Genomic DNA, 24,335 nt, shown 5'->3' with positions numbered 1-24,335 from the left:
TAGGAGGAACCGCAGTGAGTTGGGTTTCTGAACTACAGAGGATAGTTGCTCTCTCCACAACCGAAGCAGAATATGTCGCTGTTACGGAAGCCAGCAAAGAGATGGTCTGGCTCCAAAGTTTCTTGGAAGAGTTAGGCAAGAAACAAGAAAACAATGTCTTGTATTGCGACAGTCAAAGTGCTATCCATCTAGCGAAGAATCCGTCTTTTCATTACAGGACGAAGCACATACAACTGCGATATCATTTTATCCGGTCTCTTCTGGAAGATGGGATTTTGAAACTTGAAAAGATCAGTGGAGCTAAAAATCCGGTAGATATGTTAACAAAGACGGTGACCACAGAAAAAACTGAAGTTGTGTTCAGCTTCAGTTGGCATGCTAGAATAAAAGACCAGAAATGCTGCTGCATTGATCGGGGTGTGAAGACAGATTGAAATCAATCTTCAAGTGGGAGATTGTCGGTCAAAGAAAATTTAGCAGCCGGCGGCTGCTTAATTAAAAAAAAACATGGGCTGCTAAGGGGCTGCTAAGGGGTATTTTTTATAGGGTTAATTACAAGTTTAGTCCTAAGTTTCAACTATAAATACCCTAGCTCATTTAGCTTCAAAATCACCCCAAAATCTTCTAGTTCTCTCTCAAGTGTGTTGTGTAAACACCTGTAAATTTTCTCTTAGTAAAAGATCTGCAGCAGTCCGGAGACGTAAGCACAAATTGGCTGAACTCCGTTATCAAATTTCGGGTATTATTTTTCCGCTTTTATTTCACATTCTCACTAATCTGGTTATAGGGAAATTACTTGTACTTGGTTTATTTCCTAACAAGAAGGGGTATATGCATGAACCATCATACACAATCAACACCATCCTTACATTCATACATACAAGATGTCCATCCTAACATCCACTGCGCCCATGACTAACATGCATCCTAGAAACTGCAATTGATCATATCAAACCAGTACTATTATACCATTACCGATCACTGCACAAAAACAAACTTGTGACTAGGACAAGAAACAACCATTTTATTTGGCCACACCCGCCCCTCTTTTAGTGAAGTCTGTTTGCAAGATTGCACTGCTTCCTGATCTCACCCTTGGTAGCGGTGAGAGGGTTGTTCTCGGAGAGGAGTGTAATGGCCCTGGAGAACTCCTTGAAGAAATAGTCCTGGCTCTTGGCCATTTTCATCACATAAGGCCTGGTCCTTTTGTCATAAGCCAGTTGGTGGTCCACAATCAACAAGCCCTTGTTGTCCAGTATGTTCCTGTAGTAGTTGTTGTCCAGAACCATGGGTGTCCCACGGTCGTTTCTCACGTACTGGACGGCCTTGGGGTCTGGGATTTGATCAGGGCACTTATGGAGCATGTGTGGAACATGGTCGGGGTTGAGGGCAGAGTCAACCTCTGGGTACAAACGGTGAACCAGCTTCACACAGTGAGTTCTGCCGACACTGTGAGCCCCTGTTTTGCACAATATAGAAAACTAAACTTACGCCAAAAAGATACTACAATATAATCTCGTAACTTTCACTATGTAAAGAGGAGAAGGTGTACCAAGGAGGGCAACGACTCCAGGAGTGTCGATACCCATGGCGTAAAATCTGTCGAGAACGCCGGAGATGGTCTCGATGTGGTCTGGAAGATACTCCTCCACCACATCTGCTCTGCTCCGTCTACCGCCTCTTCTTCCAGTTTTGAGAGGGATGTAAGGGCCTCCAAGCTGAAGCAAGTAAATTAAGGGTTATCTCTTTACCTGTCCGACAAAAACTTAGTTACGGTTAAACTAGGATCTTAACAAATGAAATTGAAGTTGAAGCCGCAGTCAGAGGATTGAAATCGATGAAAGAATTGTCAGCAGAGAGGGGTCAAAAGAAATTTTTCCGAAACAATGCCTTCTCTAGCTGAAAGAACAAGGATATCAGCGCAAGAAACAACTCCAGGACACTCCCTTTCTACAGCTTCTTTGATGGTCTCAATGTATCTGAAATTCCTCAGCCCAATGCTCCTGTCTGTCTCCTTCTCAGACAAGCTCCTCCTTGTGGAGTCCAACAGCAGTGAAGCATCACATGACTACTCCCAGGAAAAGTTACACGTGTCATATATATATACACACACACAAAACACAAAAAAAAAAAGCTACCAACAGAAGTTGAAAAGACCGTACAGTACATGCGTATGGAAATATACCTGAACAGCACAATCGTGGAAAATGTACCTCAGCCAAGAAAATGCAGTGTTCTTGTGTCTTTTGTACAGTAGCTTAACTTGCTCTTTAATAATGTCTTCAGCCTGAGGATAAGTATCCTGGTAGAAGTTCATAACAAGACAAGGGCCTTCCTCATCCTCAGCAAATGAAGAGACTGCTGAAAAGCAAAGCAAAGAAGAAGAGAGCTTTGGCACCCATATTTTTTGCTTATCACTGCACTCAACCAAAGGTCACTGACCTTGCTTTAGATCTCTGGTGAGATGCTTGCTTAAATAATTCAGAGCGAGACAAATTCGGTGTTAAAAAATACAAGTACAGTACGTTTACATTTTATACTTGTCATTAATACTCTCCAGCATTTATGAGGTTGGCAACACCTGAGAGTAAAAAAGAAAGATTAATAGAGTGACCGAGATCCAAAGCCAGTGATCCAACGGTGTTCCAGTGGAAGATCTTGGAATGAAGCTGTAAGATTGGAATCCCTTGTCAAAATCAAAGTTACCTTTAATGCAAGTTCCTAGAAGATTTTTGAAACATAACCAGATTATCTGGTTTTGCTGTTGTTGAAAGATGTTGGACCGGGATTTTCCTGTTATCCCCTCTTTTCTTTCAAGATTTGTTCTTTCCATTATCAGTAAAACTTGAGCAGTGCAAAAAAATATGCTAAATTAAGGGTTAATTTCTTAACAAATTTTACAAATGCGTGCACATATTTGTGAAGGATTACAAAGTAAGCAGTAGTCAAGCTTAAATGATGCTATTATTTTTTAATTAAATTAATATAATTATAAAGTAGTATATGTTTTAAATACTCTCAATCATTTGACAAGAACATTCAACATTTTTACTATAGTCACTGATACTCGAACAAAAACTTTTAAGAATAACAACCATTCTTTTAACTATCAGAATAATTTAATTCGTTGAATGATGCTATTACTTACATGAAGATATGAAGGAATAAGGCTAGATTTTATCAAATAAATATAGCGTAAACTATAAGAATAATCCTTTTATTTCGGTTTGACCGACTTTGGTCTCTGGTTCAAAAATTAATCGCGTTTAGTCCTTACTTTGTCAATTTATCCGGTTTAAATCCATCAACTGTTAATGTCCATCAACCCATTAACAAAAGTATTATGTGAAAATTAATATTTTCTAAAAAATTCATGTGACTCTTCTCCTTTTTTTTCGTTAAGATGACAACTTTCAAGTCTGCTCTATTCGTAGAACTGTAGCCGTGGGTGCACTATACCATTTCTTTACCATCTTCAACTCACATTCTTTCACATCACGACAAGTATTCCATCCAACCAAACACTTCTTTTCTTGCTCACATCTGTAACTAAATATCCATTTAATGAGCTGATGTGGTAATTTTTAGTGTGTCAACAACAATCATAATGCATGTTAAGCGTAGGAGAGGAAGTTTCGGTCCAAGTACTTAAATGTTCTTAATTGGGTGTTGGTGTGCCTCCTCCATGCGCAAAAACACTGAGCTGGCTGCGAGATTTCGGTATTTAAGATTGGTTTATAGGCGATTCTGTTAGTCACGATGGAATATATTTGTTTTGACGAATGTTTTATTTGATTAATATTTGCTATTAATTAGTTCGTGTTACTCTTTTTTATAATGTTAATTGCACTGTTTTAATTTGAATATGCGAGACTCTATTTTCAGGAAATAATAATTAAAAGGCGATTAAACATATTTCCATTTATTTGGAAAAAGTAGGCGTCAATCAGATTCAAAGTTCGATTCAAGCACAAACTCTGATTAAATATTCTAAATAGAAAAATCAAAGGAGGAAAGCAAGGTGAACCTCAATTCTTTAGGAATTTAAAAGTTGTAATTGAATTAAACCTTTGATGTTTTATTATTTTTATTAGGATTTAGTTTGCATATAATTTTTTTTTTAGGATTTTAGTTGTTAGAATTAAGAGTTTGAATATTTAAGAGTTAGTATTTTATTTTCATTAGGTTAACTCAAGACTATAGATACCCCTAGGGGTGAAGCTTGAGAGATGTATAAGTTTAGAATTCATTATAGAATTGGTTTTAGCTTTTTCTTTGTTTCGGTTTATTTCAATAAAATTATTTTTATATCTTCTTTCTTTCTAAATTTTTTCCATCTGTTTGTAGGTATAAGTTGGAATTAAAATCGCTTCCGAACATTTGAAGAATATATTTCTAGGTGAAGTAGATAATTTATCGATTTCGAGTAAACTTCCAAGCTTAAAAAGATAAGAAGAAAAGCTTGTGAGAATGTTCAAATCTACAAGGACAAAATGAAGAACTTTATGATCGTAGTATTTCTCGTAAGAAATTTCTTCGATGAAAAAAGCGTATAAAGTGGAAGAAGTATCCTCGGAACTTATAGTCTGAATAGGTCGTTGAGCCAACGCGTTAAACAAAGCGCTCTAATGGAAGACAACACATTTTTACTATTACTTATTTTTATTTTATTCATTTTTTATTTTTCTTAATATATTTAGGTGCCTAAGGAATCTGCAAATTTGGCTGTCACTAACACGAGGAGTATTTTTATTCCTTCTCATAAGCTTTAATTTTACACATAGGATAATATGCTTTAAGTGAGGGGTAGAGAACTTAGAAAACACTTGCATCGAATTATAGCTCGCTTATTTATATTCTGAAATTAGTTTCATTAATTGAATTGTTGAAATCTCTTGTTATAATTTTGAATCTTGCTTTGTCTCATTGAACACCTTAGGAGTTTGTGATCACACTTTTATTAGATTTAGGGTGCATGATAGTAAAAATGACATTAGTATTTTTCCTTAAAAATTTTTTGCTTGATGTTCATGAATCCTTTAGTTGATATTTCTTGACTTGTTACACATTACCCTTTCTTGTGAGATTTGAGCCTAAACGAGCATACCTTCTTATTCTTGCTTATTTGTTTGATTGAGTGTGTCAGATTAATTTTGACATTCTAGAATTTGTGATTAAATGCATATCGAGACCACATGTTGAAACTTGATGCTTTAAAATAATTAGGACACTTAGGATTAAACCACGTCTTTACCCAAATTGCCTACCCATTTATTCATATCCCCTAGTGAACCCCCTTTGAGCCTTTACCATTTTCTTTGTTTTTTACCACATTACAAAACTCGAAGCCTTATTTATTTATATTTTCTCTTATCTTGTTATCCTTGTCGAGACATGAGATAGATTTGCTCAACGAATGAAAAATTAAGAGAAGAAAGAGGAAGCGATTCAGGAAATTTTGGATTGAACAAAGCGTCGAACAAAAAAAAAAAAAATAGCAAATAAAATTGCAAAAAAAAGGAAGAGAAAAAAAAGAAAAAAAATTATTTTGTTACGCTTCCTCGTGTGTTTACTTTGTTGAATTCGTGGCTTAAACTCATATATTTACATCTCTTGTCTTGACCTTTGAACCCAATTTTTGGCCTTTTCCCTACCCAAACTAGCCCTGCTACAACCTTGTTAAAGAACCTTTGATTATATGCATCTTTTTCGAACAAGTGGTGGAGACTTGATTCTTGCAAGCCTATAGTAATGTCCTTATTAATCCCAGTTTTGAGCGATTTCTTTTACCCTAAACACTTTGAGTGATAATGAGTGAATCATTGTGAGGTATTGAGTCTTGTTACATTGAAATTGATGGAATTGAAATATCTTGGCTTTTACTTAAAATTCTTACTAGTTATGCCTATTTGCTTAATTGTCACCCTGCTTCCGATCGAGGTGATCATTAGCTTGATTGGTTTTCTTTGGTACAATAAAAGATTAATGATTTGAGATTTTTATAATGATTAAGGCATACTTGAGGACAAACATTAAAAAGTGAGGGGAATTTGATGAGTGTTTTATTTGGTTAATATTTTGCTATTAACTAATCTGTGTTACCTTCTTTTATAGTGCTAATTTGAGCTGTTTTAATTCGAATCTGTGTAGGACTCTATTTTTCAAGAAATAACAATTAAAAGGAAAATTAAACATATTTTCCTATTATTGGGAAAAGTCGGTGTCAATCAGATTCAAAGTTCGATCCAAGCAAGAACTCTGATTAAATATCCAAGTAGCAAAATCAACGTAGGAAAGCAAGGCGAACCACAATTCTTTAGAATTTAAAAGTTGTAATTGAATTTAAACATTTGATGTTTATTATTTTTATTAGGGATTTAGTTTGCATAAATTTTTATGTAGGATTTTTAATATTTATTAATTAGGATTTTTAGTTTGTTAGAATTGAGAGTTTGAATATTTTAAGAGTTAGTATTTTATTTTCATTAGGTTAACTCAAGACTATAAATACCCCTAGGAGGTGAAGCTTGAGAGATGTACAAGTTTAGAATTCAGTATAGAACTGGTTATGGCTTTTTCTTTGTTTCAATTTATTTCAATAAAACTATTTTTCTTCTTTGTCTTCTTTTTTTCTACAAACCAAGCATGATCTCTATCATGCTTGGCTAAACTTTTCGTTAGCTGATAAATAAACGATAACTCAATCCAATCTCGTGAGAATCGAAAAAGTACGTAACATCTTTAGATTTCTTTCTTGATTTTTCTGCAAACAATGATGCAATCGACCTTTCTTCAATATCTCAATATCTTCAATCCAATAAGTGTATAGAGCACATTGGTTTGATCGACGTTGTGATCTATAGTTGGGGAGGAGAGTAGGCTTGTAGCAAATTCAATTCCCTAAGAACAATTTTAGTGGTGGTCCGCTAAGGGAAATCAAGATCGGGTTCGATTCTCATCGAGACACCATAATCCGAGCACGGTTTTTCCAATTCAAAACTAGCATTGGTATTAATATCGATAGTCGATATTAATCCAAACAAGGGCTAATTTTCAAAGATTGACTTTGATAGCAGTTCACAAGAGATAAGAGCAAGTTACAAGGGTTGTGCCTTGTAGATTGTAACAGACAAGTATCCGAAGTAAAATCTATTCAGTGATCGAGACGGATTGAGGCGAAGCAAAGCTCGAGGTTATTTCTCATCTTTATTATTCCTTTATAATTTACTTTTCTCACTTTTTCTTATTGTTTGCATCTTAGTTTTACTTGTTTACTTTAAAATCCCCATTTCTTTTTAATTTACTTGTTTTATAGGTTTCTTGTTCAAGACAAATCGAATTAGAATTAGAAATTTCTGAATCTTTGTGGACCGACACCCTTCATGTAACACCCCCAACCCGTATCCGACCCGGATACGAGTCCGAAGTGTCACATTGACTTTTCAAACATTTATTCGTATAAAATATTGAGTAATTTAAAACTTTTATAACATTCACTTATTCAAAACGTTTACAAACTATTCAGAGATTATACAATATATTCTTTTGAATACATACCAACTAGAACTTTATATATTAAAGTACATATTAATCACCTCTTTTCTGATCTGACATTGAGTAAGGAGAACTGACCTGTCTTACTCCACATCGCTCTTTACTCCTCTCCATACCTACGTGTAAATCACTTACACGCTAAGTCGTTGACTTAGTGAGGCATATAAAACATATAATAAAACCACAAACCATTTCATATAACATAATGCATACTTATACATATATCATTAATATACTTATCAGTACTCATATCATTATTACTATTTCTTTATCATGTAAGCATATATTGAACCTTTCTATACTCACCATCGAGTATCCATGTCATTTCACAACAAAGCATATATAGTATCATAACAAGTTATTTATTATCTTTAAGCCCTTGCATTAGCCCTATATACATTTGAGAACTAAGGTATATGAGTACATTGAGGTTGTGCACTAATGTTGTCACCACAGCTCGTATCAATTCCCTCATGGGGCACTGAACCTTAGTTCAGTATTCGTCCCGAAGGACCAGTCGATAGATCCCAAAGAACTAGGTAAACAGTCCATATGTCCCGAAGAACATAGGTAAACAGTCATATGTCCCGAAGAACATAGGTAAACCCTCGACCCTTGGTATGCCAACTATACCACTAGCTCTCTTATCACATAACATGGGCATTAATTCATAACAGTTCAATTTACTTATTCATATCCTTTCTCTTATGAACATATATCTTTTCTTTTCAGTCACGTACCAATGTACGTGTAATCATTGATCTTATAATCACATGTTCATTCTCTTCGGTCACATACCATATGTATGTGTAAACATATATCTAATATCATATAACACGCATCACAAATGCATGTATTCACATAAATCATTTCTTATAGCTTTATTCATATCACATATTCATATAAGCTCATATCTTATTTCCATATACTTTCCATATAACTTATATATCTCATAATCACACAAATCATAACATGATCACCAATCAAATAACATTTTAGGAGTTACTTCTTACCATAGTAACTCCATCATGGCTCATCGCAAGCCAAATGTTTATTCAATAATATAAGTACAAATTAATTGCACTCACCTTAGCTTTGCTTTGATTCGATTATAATCCTTCAATTGATCTGGAAGGGGATCATGTTCTATATCTACATCATTATACATAGATATATTAGTATTATAACTAATATACTCTAATGGTTCACCTTAGACTAAGAAAAATGACAATTTCATCTTTCAATGAAAGTATGCATCGATGCACTACTGATGCATCGGTGCATAAAATTCGATGTTGTATTATTACTGGTATGCATCGATGCACTACTTATGCATCGATGCATGAATTGCATTCGATGTTTTTATTTTAAAAGAGTGCATCGATGCACTACCAATGCATCGATACACCTTCAAATAATTTCTGGGTTTTAACCTTGATGCATCGATGCACTATGAATGTGCATCGATGCACTCTGCCCAGAACCTCTTTTTGAACCCGAAATCATCAACTCTTCACTCAAATGCTTCATATTTCATCCCATTTCATATTCCTAACTTTCATATACATGTTTTAAACTCATTTATAATCAATTATCTCGTCTTTAACCTAATCCTCTCCTCTTTATTAACTTCAAGAATCATACCAGATTTTTAACATGTTTTAAATCTAATTCTAAAATTCCATATTCATTAATTAGATTGATGACAAGTCAAATTCCTTCTCAAAATTCACTTACTAACTCTTTTCCAGAATTTCCTTAAGAAACTCATTTTCTTTAATCTTTCATAACTTCTTTAAGCTTTCCATAAGCTTAAGTATTACCTAATGATCAAAATCCACTCTTAAAATTAACATAATCAGCTAACAAGGAATCTTACCTTTGCAAGCTTGGCTCTTCTCTCTCTCGTACATGAAGAAGAAGAAGAAGAAAGAAGAAGAAGAGATGATGATGATGATGAAGAGAATATCTCTTCATCCTTATCCCCTCTAACATATATATCCTTATCATATCTATTTTAATTCATTTATTAGTCAAATGACCATTTTGCCCTCTACTTCATTTGATAATTACTAATAACTTTTAGGATTTATTTCTAGATAAATCATTAAACTAATCCATTCTTCTACTTTAATCACCAATTCTGAAACTTACCATTAGTCACTAACCATAGTTTGGATGTTACAACTCTCCCCTCCTTATAAGAAATCCGTCCTCGAATTTTCACTGCACATCTTAATAAGAACATATCTTCTAATTTCTATGTGCTTCCTGACTATTCTTTCTTGTCATCATCAGAAACTTACTTTTCAATCCTTTAGTTTCCAACTATGTTTTTCGTTTTACATTCATCTTTGTGCTATCATATAAACATAACCAGTAATACCAATCCATTGTTGTTTCTCTCATTGATTATGCATTTTTCCTTTGACCTTTCTAAAATTCATATAATGTCACTCATCACGTTGACAGTGACATCCATCTCATCATCTATCAAATCCATCTATTTCTTCATAACTCTCTAATTACTTATAACCATACCAAACTTGTATTTCGTCATCATTTGACCAAAACACAACTTTAAATATCTCAATTGTGATTAAAACATATACTTTAAGGAGTCAAACAATATTTTCACATCACCATGCACACTTTTCGTGTTCTATATCGAACTTATCATTTACACTTCCATACGAATCCTCATTCACTATATCACATTTACGTAATCAAAATATACAACTATATCCAATACAATTTCATCATAAAATCTTGTAGTCAACGCTAACTCTTTCATTCTAAAGTACAAATCCTTATCATATCCACTCTTTCTTATACACAATACTATTTGTTTCAAATTCATAACTCTGATTTCATTCATATAATGTTACTTATCCTGTATACAGTAACATCAATTCTATCACTCAAAATCAAAAAAACAATCAATTGATTTCTTTCCTCATTTTCTAATTAATCACCACAATCCAAACTTTTACTCATTCTTTCATCCTTGTCTGTATTACGATACGCATAATCTCTTCATATAACCTTACATACTTTCTTACTTCTAATCAAACTTATAATCTGCACTTCCTTAACCCTTTATCATATTTAATCTTTCAGTACCAGACCATACTAATTGAGTCTGTCTGACTCTCATCAGATTGATTCTCTAGCAGAGAATCAACTAATTCATACCTTATATGAAGTTAAAAACCAGAATCTCTACCTCTCTTTGATGGTACTGAACTCTATGAAGCACCAATTCTCTTAATCATATGGATTTTTATTCTCCAACTTTTCATTCTGAGCTCTTTCTCTTTAAAGCTTTAACACAATTAACCATTTCTTGAAACGATAACAAATTCAAAACCAGTAACACTCTTTAATTTAAGGCGCAAGTCCTAAACAACAAATCACATGTATCATTTTCAGTCGAAATTAACTCAGCAGCAATTCTGCTTAGCTTAAAACTTATAATCATACTCATACAAGGTGTATTTCTTGTTTCAAGCTCGTGTATTCCAGTTTCATATGTCTATAAACTGGTCATCAATGCACTTATTCTTGAACTCTTATACAATTCTAATCACATCATTTAATCTTTTAACGTTCTTATGGTGACAATTGTCCACCATACTCTAACTTACCAAAGTAGTAACAAAACTACTCAATTCAACATCTCCACTTTGAAGAAATGAAAACCTTATATCATATCACAAAGGTCTATAACAATAGAACCTTCCTCAAATCCACCCTTGAACTTAGGTGCTCCTAAATCTTTAACTATCTCAATACATTCATTCTATGAGTTAACAAAATATAACATTGTAAACACATCGAATATCATTCAACATCATGAATCATTCTCTAATCTTATACAGGCATTCCCTGAGGTTTTCACTCTTCTCCTGCCTGGCCAGGGCAGGTGATGTTATTACCTTCAGGTCTATAGCCTTGTGTTTCACTTTGGAAACTCTCATATTTCATGTGCTCATATTTCTTCTATCACATATCACGTGTTCATATGCTCATCCAATTCATATTGTATAACATATGTCAATTGCATATGTTCACATATCCATCATATTATATAAACATATATAAATTTCATAAATCATTCTCTGGTATTCACATATCTTATTTAACATAATAATTTAACTCTATTAACAAGACAGTACACCTTAACCTATCAGATCAGAAAATTTCTACTTTATGTCGGTATGTATACTTTTTAAAATAATTTTGACTTCGATTTAGCCTAGAATCGGCTAAATCGTAACTCTGATACCATTAAATGTAACCCGGATACGAGTCCAAAGTGTCACATTGACTTTTCAAACATTTGTTGTCGTAAAAATAGTGAGTAATTTTAAAACTTTTATAACATTTAACTTATTCAAAATATTTACAAAACTATTCAGAGCTTATACAATATATTCTTTTGATTACATGCCAACTAGAACTTATATATACAAAAATACATATTATTCACCTCTCTTCTGATCTGACATTCGATAAGGAGAACTGACTGTCTTGTTCCTCTTTACTTCTCTTTTCGCTTTCCAACCTACGTGTGAAACAATCACACGCTAAGTCGATGACTTAGTGAGACATATAAACATATAATATTTTATATAAAGCATATAAACATATATCATCATTATCATAATCTCTATCATTATCATAAGAAAACATATAACATCATGTTCATGTAACACATTTCAAACCACTTACTTTTGATAACCATTTATAAACACATGTCTACATATCACATTTATATGTTTAATTTATTAGCCTATATACACTAGTGAGAACTTAAGGTATGTGAGTACATTGAGGTTGTGCACACATATGCTATCACCCAGCTCATATAAATGTCCCGAAGGACCTATCCAGAGGTCATAAAGATCCTCGGTAACTGTCCATAGGTTCCGAAGAACCTAGGTAAACTGTCCATATGTTCCTTAGAACATAGGTATCTATATGTCTCGAAAGACATAGGTAATTCTGTCCATATGTTCCGTAGAACATAGGTATACGTCAACTCTTGGCATGCCAACTATACCCCTAACTCTCATATCACATAACATGGAGCATTATCATTTATAACATTTCATATCATGTTATTTCTCTTCTGTCACATACCACATGTATGTGTAACCATATATCTCATATCATCACATGTATCACAAGTGCATGTATTCACGTAGATCATTTCATATGACTTATATCATTTCTCATTTTGTTCATGTAGCTCGCATGTCATATCATGTACATATAACACATAATCATATAGGCACGGTTTTATCACCTATCATGTTATTTCACATATACACTTTATATCGCATAAACCATATATATCATATCACATATGTTCATGGGTATATCCCATAGCATATAAAATAACATATAACTTATATATGTATTCTTTCATTTAGCCTATATATCAATGTCATATAACTTATCTCATAACTTATTTGATATTCATATATTCTCTTATAACTTATATTATCTATGCATATAACCTTATGACTTATTATCAAGTACTCAATTAATGTTCCTATATGGTTCCATCTTTATCATATAACCTATGAGTTATTCTTATATTACCCTATATAACCATACTTTGTTTTTCTCACTTTTCATATCATTCATTTATCACATATGTCACTTTGCTATAACACTTCTCTGGTTTTCATGACATGTAAATCATTATCATCTCTTGTTCTCATATAATTTCATATAGTCACTTATCACATAGTTTACATCCTATGATCATAGAATCATATCAATAACACATATACTCATGCACACATATAAATCATAACAAACACACACCTCTATGAATTCATGCATTTTACTATTGGAAATAGACTTATCATAAGTCTTATTTTCCATTTAACATCATATACTAAATAATGTGCACTCACCTTAGCTTTGCTTTGCTTTGATTCTAATCCTTCAATTGATTCAGAACGGGATCACGTTCTTTATCTACATAATCATACATAGATCTATATTAGTATTATAACTAATATACTCTAATGGTTCACTCTTTAGATTAAGAAAAATGCCAATTTCATCTTTCAATGAAAGTATGCATCGATGCACTACTGATGCATCGGTGCATAAAATGCATTCGATGTTGTATTATCACTGGGATGCATCGATGCACTAATTGCATTCGATGTTTCTATTTTAAAAGAGTGCATCGATGCACTACCTGTGCATCGATACACCTTCAAACAAATTTCTGGGTTTTAACCTTGATGCATCGATGCACTATGAATGTGCATCGATGCACTCTGCCCAGAACCTTTTTGAACCCGAAATTCATCAACTCTTCACTCAAATGCTTCATATTTCATCCCCTTTCATATTCCTAACTTTCATATACATGTTTAAACTCATTTATAATCAATTATCTCGTCTTTAACCTTAATATCCTCTCCTCTTTATTGAATTCAAGTATCATACCAGATTTTTAACATGTTTTAAATCTAATTCTAACACTCCATATTCCTTAATTAGATTGATGACAAGTCAAATTCCTTCTCAAAATTCCCTTACTAACTCTTTTCCAGAATTTCCTTAAGAAACTCATTTTCTTTAATCTTTCATAACTTCTTTATCTTTTGATTTTAGGACAACTTAAGCTTTCCATAAGCTTAAGTATTACCTAATGATCAAAACTCACTCTTAAAATTAACAAATAATCAGCTAACAAGGAATCTTACCTTTGCAAGCTTGGCTCTTTCTTTCTCTCGTACATGAAGAAGAAGAAGAAGATGAGATAATATCTCTTCATCCTTATCCCCTCTAACATATATCCTTATCATATTTATTTTTAATTCATTATTAGTTAAATGACCATTTTGTCCTCTACTTCATTTGATAATTACTAACAACTTTTAGGATTTATTTCCAGATAAATCATTGAACTAATCCATTCTTCTACTTTAATCACCAAATTCTGAAACTTTACCATTTAGTCACTAACCCATAGTTTTGGATGTTACATATTACCTTTCACTTCTTTCGAAGCTCTTATTATCATATTTTTATTATCACATAATAATCTATTTTTATTAGCAAGACAGCATGCTCCTTACACTATCAGATCAGAATTTTTCACTTTGATTTAGCATGTATACTTTTTAAAACACTTCTGACTTCGATTTAAGCCTAGAATCGGCTAAACCGTAGCTCTGATACCATTAAATATAACACCCCCAACCCGTATCCGACCCGAATACGAGTCCAAAGTGTCACATTGACTTTTCAAACATTTATTCGTATAAAATATTGAGTAATTTAAAAACTTTTATAACATTCAACTTATTCAAAACGTTTACAAAACTATTCAGAGTTTATACAATATATTCTTTTGAATACATGCCAACTAGAACTTTATATATTAAAGTACATTAATCACCTCTTTTCTGATCTGACATTGAGTAGGAGAACTGACCTGTCTTACTCCACATCGCTCTTTACTCCTCTCCATACCTACGTGTAAATCACTTACACGCTAAGTCGTTGACTTAGTGAGGCATATAAAACATATAATAAAATCACAAACCATTTCATATAACATAATGCATACTTATACAAATATCATTAATATACTTATTAGTACTCATATCATTATTACTAATTTCTTTCTATCATGTAAGCATATATTGAACCTTTCTATACTCACCATCGAGTATCCATGTCATTTCACAACAAAGCATATATATAGTATCATAACAAGTTATTTATTATCTTTAAAGCCCTTGCATTAGCCCATGTATACATTTGAGAACTTAAGGTATGTGAGTACATTGAGGTTGTGCACTAATGCTGTCACCACAGCTCGTATCAATTCCCTCATGGGGCACCGAACCTTAGTTCAGTATTCGTCCCGAAGGACCAGTCCATAGATCCCGAAGAACCTAGGTAAACATTCCATATGTCCCGAAGAACATAGGTAAACAGTTCATATGTCCGAAGAACATAGGTAACCCTCGACCCTTGGCATGCCAACTATACCACTAGCTTTCTTATCACATAACATGTGCATTAACATTCAGAACAGTTCAATTTACTTATTCATATCCTTTCTCTTATGAACATATATCTTCTTTTCAGTCACGTACCAAATGTACGTGTAATCATTGATCTTATAATCACATGTTCATTCTCTTCGGTCACATACCATATGTATGTGTAAACATATATCTAATATCATATAACACGCATCACAAATGCATGTATTCACATAAATCATTTCTTATAGTTTTATTCATATCACATATTCATATAAGCTCATATCTTATTTCACATATACTTTCCATATAACTTATATATCTCATAATCACACAAATCATAACATTGATCACCAATCAAATAACATTTTAGGATTTACTTCTTACTATAGTAACTCCATCACTGGCTCATCGCAAGCCAAATGTTTATTCAATAATATAAGTACAAATTAAATTGCACTCACCTTAGCTTTGCTTGATTCGATTATAATCCTTCAATTGATCCGGAACGGGATCACGTTCTATATCTACATCATCATACATAAATCTATATTAGTATTATAACTAATATACTCTGATGGTTCACTCCTTAGACTAAGAAAAATGACAATTTCATCTTTCAATGAAAGTATACATCGATGCACTACTGATGCATCGGTGCATAAAATGCATTCGATGTTGTATTATTACTGGTATGCATCGATGCACTACTTATGCATCAATGCATGAATTGCATTCGATGTTTTTATTTTAAAAGAGTGCATCGATGCACTACCAATGCATCGATACACCTTCAAATAATTTCTGGGTTTTAACCTTGATGCATCGATGCACTATGAATGTGCATCGATGCACTCTGCCCAGAACCTCTTTTTGAACCCGAAAATCATCAACTCTTCACTCAAATGCTTCATATTCATCCCCTTTCATATTCCTAACTTTCATATATGTTTAAACTCATTTATAATCAATTATCTCGTCTTTAACCTTAATATCCTCTCCTCTTTATTAACTTCAAGAATCATACTAGATTTTTAACATGTTTTAAATCTAATTCTAACACTCCATATTCCTTAATTAGATTGATGACAAGTCAAATTCCTTCTCAAAATTCACTTACTAACTCTTTTCCAGAATTTCCTTAAGAAACTCATTTTCTTTAATCTTTCATAACTTCTTTATCTTTTGATTTTAGGACAACTTAAGCTTTCCATAACTTAAGTATTACCTAATGATCAAAACCCACTCTTAAAATTAACAAATAATCAGCTAACAAGGAATCTTACCTTTGCAAGCTTGGCTCTTCTCTCTCTCGTACATGAAGAAGAAGATGATGATGATGATGAAGAGAATATCTCTTCATCCTTATCCCCTCTAACATATATATCCTTATCATATCTATTTTTAATTCATTTGTTAGTCAAATGAACATTTTGCCCTCTACTTCATTTGATAATTACTAACAACTTTTCGGATTTATTCCCATATAAATCATTGAACTAATCCATTCTTCTACTTTAATCACCAAATTTCTGAAACTTTACCATTTAGTCTCTAACCCATAGTTTGGGATGTTACACTTCTTCTCTACATTGCTTTCTTAGCATAAATATCCGATAAAAAGATGATTTATTTGACAATTATGAAACTTGTCATGTTTACAGTTACACCATAGGACTGACAGCAACACTATAAGAATTTCTATTATTGTGACAAATTTAATTTTGTCAAAATTATTTTTGTCACTACTAATAATTTTTTGTGACAAAAAAAATAAGATTCACATTAAATTAGAAAAATATATATAATTGTAACAAAAACCAAAATCGTTGAAATATTTTGTCACAATTAACAAATTTGTGTAGCATATGGTCACAAAATATATTTTGTTACCATTTTTTGTCACAAATGCTTCCTCTTTTTTTTGCGCAAAAAAAATGACATATAGTGACAAGTTTTGTGACTATAAGTTTTAGTAATTATAACAAGAAAAAATTATCACAACAAATAATAAGATTCAAGTTTTTCGTGAAAGTTTTGTTTGTAGTTATATATTTTAATTATAGTGACAAAATGTATAGTCACAAATATTGTAACACCCTTAACCCATAAACATATTTAATTACGAGTTAAAGATGTAAACTAACTTGTAAACACTTACTAAACAAAACGGGTAAAATTTTAATCCTTTTTTGAAACTTATTCATAATTGCCCTTTTTCGTATAATTTATTAATCACTTAATATAAAATTTAATACTTTGATCTTAAAATCATATCTGATTTAAGATAATAACTTGGCAGTTTAATACTAATTCATATTTAAAACAAAACTACCTAAATTTGCCTTCTTAAAATTTCATTTTAATAATGATATAACTATAGTTTAATAATTACTTTTCATGCAAAATATTAATAATATCTAATAACATGCACACCACTTATACTAATTTATATAATACAACCCGACTTATGAAATTAGTGTATTAGAGCAACAAACATATATTTAATATACATGCCAACTAGATAAGTCAAAAGCGGTAAATACCGTACTAATACTGGAATAGGTGTAATCCGCAAAAAATGATGCCCACTATACTCTATACTCCACTGACCGATCTTTTCCTTTACTTGCGCATGAAAATATTCATATGCTAAGTAACAACTTAGTGAGACATTATTTATAATAAATAAATCATATTGACATAAATAAATAAATATTTCTTACAGAAAATGTCTCATAAAAAAATAAGAACATATAACAGACCGAAAAATTATTTCTTTCATCAGAAACCTAAAATTATTATTATTTCAGAACGCCCATTTCCATATTCACAGATAAAAATATTCAAAGAAAGATTTACTTTCAATGAATCAATCATTCCTGCATATTTCAGAACATTAACAGATAACCTAATGTACACAACTGAGAATACTAGGTACACAAGTCAGAATAAGGTGTGCATAATATGCAGTCGTAACTGCCATAACAGAATGAACCATTGGTGCCAGAACACACAAATATTACAAGATATGTGTACACAAAGGTACCATAACACACTTATAGTGCAAAATACAAAATTACTCTACCTTATGGCATGCCAATCATACCACTAACTCTCAATGCACGTACAAGATTTATCGAAATGTAGCTATGGTGGTTCACATTGGAGAGCTTGAAGAAGGCTGAAAATTTCTTTATTTTTCTTATTAATTATCATAATATACTTGGCTTAACTTAATAAAATTGAATTTAAAATTCAATTAATATGAAATTATCATTTTGCCCTTAATGAAACATGATAATTTCAATTTTAGATTACATTATCTTCCATTTTAATATTCCAAAGTTAAAGATGAACCAACAAAAATTAACTTTCCAACTTTATCCTTTGCAATTTTTGAAAATTGTAATTTAGTCACTAAATTTCACATTTTTGGCTTAACATGAAAAATCAACCTTAATTACACTGATCCATGTTGAATTTCATCATTCTAAATTATGGAAATAATATTTCTAACCCTTTTCTATAATCTTTCAATTTTTTGTGAAATTCCAATTCGATCCGATTATCCTAATCCTTATCGAACTTTACTACTTTATAGCTTTTAATACAAATCTCAAATCAAATTTGATTCCCATGAAAATGTCAATTTGGAATAAAATATTCATTTACGGGCCAAATATAACTTTTAAAAATTTCATTTTTGGTCCCTAAACTTTTACAAAGTTTATACTTTGACCAATAAACTTTCAAAACTTACATTTTGGACTTACATTTTGGTCACTAGCAAAAAATTTGGGGTATTACAAATGTTTTCCTCCAGTTGTTGACTCAAAAGCAAAAGTTATAGAGTGACATGTTTTGTAACTATAACTTATAATTATTGTTACAGAAAAAAATTATTGGCAGAAAAACAAAGATCGTATGCATAGTCTATCTGTATCACACTTTGTCCAATCTCTGAACTCAACATTATTTGTAACCAAGAAATCAATAGATTGTTACATTTCAACCATGCTCGATACTTGGGATCTTCCCGTTTTGGTCTCTTAATCGAACCATCAATGAAATGAAGCTTGTTCTTGGAGATCAAGGACATTCGCATAGATCTGACCGAACTATGATAGTTACACCCACTCAATATCGCAGAAGTCAAGACTAATGAAGATTCATTAGGATGTATGTAGTACTCACTGCTAGGATCATCACTTGATGAACCGACTTGAATCTACTGAATTCGAAGAGTTTCAATTCTCTGATATCATAACGAGATTTTGTATATATAAACAAAAAAATAAACTTTATTGTCTAACTTTAGCTGCTTTACACTCATTTATACAATACATGTAACACCCTAATTTGATTCAACCTCGGGGATTAAAATGTCACACGAATTACCAAAGTGGCTAATCATTTTTTTAAAACATTCACCACATCCATCAAGTTTAACCATGATTAAAACATAAAATAATTTAGAACGTTATAAGTTTACAAAATGTGGGGAGCTTTCATCAGTACAACTCATGGGGATCGGGCTCGCCTTGTTCTGACCTAAGATGAACCTCTTTCTCACTTGGTTTGCACCATTAAAGTTTATTATTTATTTTTTTTCTATGAAGCAGCATACTGATATCTTGCTTTGCAATATAATCCAAGCGGTTTTGATCTGTTCTTTATTTTTTATTTTCTTATTTGACTATTTTTACATATATATATGCCGGTGCTGATTTCATTCTGGTTCCCTCTATTTTTGAGCTTTGTGGACTGACACAACTGACAGCAATGAGATATGGCTCCATACCAGTTGTTCGTAAAACGGGAGGTGCATGCTCATCTTAAGTCCATAATTTTGATACCTCTGAACGATATTATTCTAACGACTTAATTACGGAGATGTATTGATATGTGGATGATCTGTTACGGGGGCATTGAAGTTCATATTCATTATGAATTACATACATCAAGATTTCTCTTATGTTTTACAAATTGTGTCTGATTTTCATTGATTTTTTGTTTTTCTTGGATGAAAAATGGAGACGTTATTTTACATGAATCTTATTTAGCCTTTGGTCTTGGAAGTTAGATCATCTCAAAGTGTACTGACGTTGTGTTTCCATTACTTTTTTTCAAGGACTGTATGATACTGTATTCGACGTGGACAACGATAAAGCTAGAGCTGAAGCACAAGGTCTTGAACCCAATGGTTTAATTTCGATGGAGCTGATAGTGGTGGAGTCGATTATGCCCTCGATAGGTGAGTTTCGCAGCACTGTTGTAGGTGCACTTGTTCATCCATTCCTTCGTTGCATTTAGTTTCCGGAAGACATAGCATTTGCTGCATTTGTTCTCGTTTCCTCCTGCTCACACACATTCCTACCATCTATGTTTTAAATATATATGATTGATTTGAGTTGTACATTTTATTACCAAATCATTAATTTATAATCTAGGGAAATCTCTGCTTGGTACGATGGCCGGGACTGGTTTTACTCATTGTTTAAGAGGGTGATGGAGCAAGACTGGTCTTGGAACCGGCCTGCGCTTGATTACATGGAGCTGTACCATGCGGCAAAGAAATACTAGAAGCCGATTAAGCAAAGATGCCTGATTATTACCATCTCCAATAGCTTTTGTACATTGTTTAATTATACCTATCTTTTACTGCCATAGTTTTAGCACTTAAAACCGTTCCATCCATTTTTGTGTATCATAAAGCAATAGCCTCTCTTCAAAATTTAGGGGGGGGGGGGCGGGAAATGAAATACGTATCACTCTCCAGAGCTACAAATTCTTGACTGTTGTTAATTACGTCGATGAAATGATACGGTAAAGTAAAAAAAGGGGTCCACTCATTTTGGATCACGGTTCAAGCTTACCATGCCAATCCTCGACCTACCATTCGTGGAATCCGGCGATTGGCGAACATGGCGGCACACACATTAGCTGTTTCGGCTCTTAACCTTAGGTCGCCTTTGTTTATTTATTATGATTCTCTTAATAGCATTTTACATCTTGTAGTGGATGATGCCATTTCTGGCTAAAGCAATATATGTTATCTTTTCTTCAGAAAAGAATATAATACAATTTAAGATTCATGATTTTAATGCTGAACATTATAACAGGTTAGTGAAAATGTATATTGATTTTAGTTATGTGATGCTTGTGGTATATGATTAAGAGATAAAGCATTTTCCATGGGTTAAATTTGGTTATTATCATTTCTTTTGTCATTTAGTATAAGTTTTTCAAGGGGACATGAATACCTATCCAACATGAATTATGTTTATTTGATCTAATCGTAAGTAACTGAATTACCAAGAAACTCAGAAGAGGTGGTAAAAAGCTTTACTTTTTTTTTTTGCCTTATCCTCAACCATCTCTCTTTGGTCATTGTCCAACATTATAGCTCCTGATTTGAGTTAATAAGAGCCCTTCCACTCACATTCACATATCCCCAAAACCCAGGGAAGCATCGAAGAAGGAAGTAGTGATTATATTAAATGGATGACTCAGTTAAAAATTGATGATCATAATACTGAGCTCAACAAAAACAAAGGCCACCACGTTTATCAATGCAACCATCGCCCAACCAGATGCTTTTACTCCGTAAGCACCCTCTCCTAGAAACCAAAATTTGCCTCAACCTCAAGTTTCCATACCCTTCACACTTGAAATGGATTTTATCATTATCTTTGCTAAAGCTGAATGAGTTAAGATACTGGTGTAAGTTGAGGATAAGGTTACGGGAATCAGTGAAGTTGGTCAGTCAAATCCTCCTCTTCCACCTTTTTTCCAATCACAGCCCAGTCTTTTCATTGATTTCCAAATATTTATAAATCCACACTCAAGTTCTTGTATACCAGTCTTCACTCTCAAAACTGACTAGTTTCTTTAGTTGGTAAATATGCTCTGAGATAAGCCTTGCTTCCTGGATTTATTCAATGCCTCTGTAGTACAACCCATCTCTATTCTTCTTTTTCTGTGGGTGCCACCTGCCATAGCCAAACCCGCCTTTACAGAAACCATGGGAAATTGGAGGTAAATTTACGGAATAGTGTCTAATGGTTTGTTTCTAAACTTTCTAATTTGATCAGACTGGAATATAATAGACCACAGGGGATAAAAGTTGGGGAAAATGAGAGATGAAATGATCTCATTTACATCTATGCTTGTCTTTTTCCTCCTCTGCTATTTAGGGTACTATTTTGAGGTTCTTGGAATCTGTGATCTTCTTTGGAAGTATTCCCACAGCTTCTCTTCTCTTCTCTGGTTGGTTTTTGGGGTTAAGCAAAAAGCACCCATTTGTGATATCTTTGAAAAGCTCTGGGTTGTTTTTGGAGGCTATTGAAACGAAGGCAAGCTAGATTCCTGATATTATTCTCTTTCTTCTTTCCCTCCTTTTTTGTTCCCAAAAAATAAACTCAGATTTATCTAGTTGCATAGCAACACAAAACATCATGAAACTGAATAAATAAACATCCCCCCTCGTATTTATATGCACTGTGACTTTTTTCCTTCTTATTAACATTCAAATATTGAATCTTTTTTTTCTCCCTTCTCTTTTTTAGGAACGAAGTCATGGCAGACTGGCATGGAGATTTCAATGAAGAAGAAATGTGGTCTTATAATGGGGAAGAGGAAGATTCAAGCCCCTCACCGAGGAAACCTAGGGACTACTCCTCGAGTTCTTCCTCTGCATGGCGGCTCCAAAGCGCACCAAGAAGGATCCCAAGGGTTAGCAACGGCAGCAGCTTATCAGCAAAGCATGAAACCAAGATTGCTAAGCAATCATCGGCTCCATTGAACATCCCTGATTGGTCCAAGGTATATGGCAAGCATGGAAACGTGGATTCGTCATCAAGGAAAGGGACATGGGTTGATGATAATGGCGATGATGGTATGTTTTATGTCGAAGATGATGATGATATGGTTCCTCCACATGAATGGCTAGATAAGAAGCTTGCGAGGAGTCAGATTTCTTCATTCTCGGTTTGTGAAGGAATTGGAAGGACGCTTAAAGGCAGGGACCTCAGCAAAGTAAGGAATGCAGTTTTGACAAAAACAGGTTTCCTCGAGTAGGAATAAATGTCTCACCATTTCATCAACAGTTCCACAAACCAAATCATCACATCTTCATTTTGCATTTATAATTTTTCGTGTAACCTTTTTGCTTTTATCCACTTTTGCTCGTTTTATGTTGTAGCCATGTAATGAAGTTTTGGAGTCGAGATTCGAGAACATGGGATCTTCATCGGAGCTGCCTTTTTGCATGATTTTTAAAGAATGGTAAAAAAGAAACAACGAATGGTGGCGGCCTCCGAGTATTTGTCTGGTAGTGGAAAAGGGTTTATGTTCTGTATACGGTTGGAGTGCACTTTTAGCAGGAAAGAGAATTAGTTAATCATTTATCATCAAAGTTTTATCCTTTGTACTCGTTCTTCTCCCTATCTTTTAGCATAATAGTTAGTAAAATTTTATATCTTTTGCGTTATTTTTTTATGGTTATAATGCAAGATGAGTGGACTCATCAGTAAAGCCTCTATGTGACTATACAAACACTGCCCTGACCAAATTTGACCTGTCTTTCTTTATTAGCCACCGACATTAGTTGCTTGATCTGTTATTGCTATTTTATTTATTTAGGTGTTAAATATTTTACAGCAAAGTCTGGATAAACATGTCTTTAGTGCTCAACTAGGTGTTATTATATTAAAAACCCAATTTTTTTTAAGAAATAACCTAAATCAG

The 24,335-nt window shown here is 33.1% G+C and overlaps 1 protein-coding gene, 1 long non-coding RNA gene and 1 pseudogene across 2 annotated transcripts; 2 read left to right on the top strand and 1 right to left on the bottom strand.

The window, feature by feature from the left end:
• Positions 1 to 1,049: 1,049 nt before the first annotated feature.
• LOC120131466 lies at positions 1,050 to 2,509 on the bottom strand (annotated as a pseudogene).
• An 18,208-nt stretch (positions 2,510 to 20,717) lies between these two features.
• LOC120131440 lies at positions 20,718 to 21,322 on the top strand. Its single transcript, XR_005516920.1, has 2 exons — positions 20,718 to 20,841; positions 21,038 to 21,322. It is a non-coding gene; the product is annotated as an uncharacterized LOC120131440 (long non-coding RNA).
• A 1,790-nt stretch (positions 21,323 to 23,112) lies between these two features.
• Positions 23,113 to 23,685, top strand: LOC120131631. The gene has a single exon (XM_039148583.1). The coding sequence runs from the start codon at positions 23,166 to 23,168 to the stop codon at positions 23,664 to 23,666; it is 501 nt and encodes a 166-aa protein (XP_039004514.1). The 5' UTR covers positions 23,113 to 23,165; the 3' UTR covers positions 23,667 to 23,685.
• The last annotated feature ends 650 nt before the right edge of the window (positions 23,686 to 24,335 follow it).

Source organism: Hibiscus syriacus, unplaced genomic scaffold (assembly GCF_006381635.1).
Source record: "Hibiscus syriacus cultivar Baekdansim isolate YM2019G1 unplaced genomic scaffold, ASM638163v2 tig00110556_pilon, whole genome shotgun sequence".
Classification (NCBI taxonomy): domain Eukaryota; kingdom Viridiplantae; phylum Streptophyta; class Magnoliopsida; order Malvales; family Malvaceae; genus Hibiscus; species Hibiscus syriacus.
Note: the sequence above shows the minus strand (reverse complement) of the source record. Positions and strands in the feature narration are given on the sequence as shown.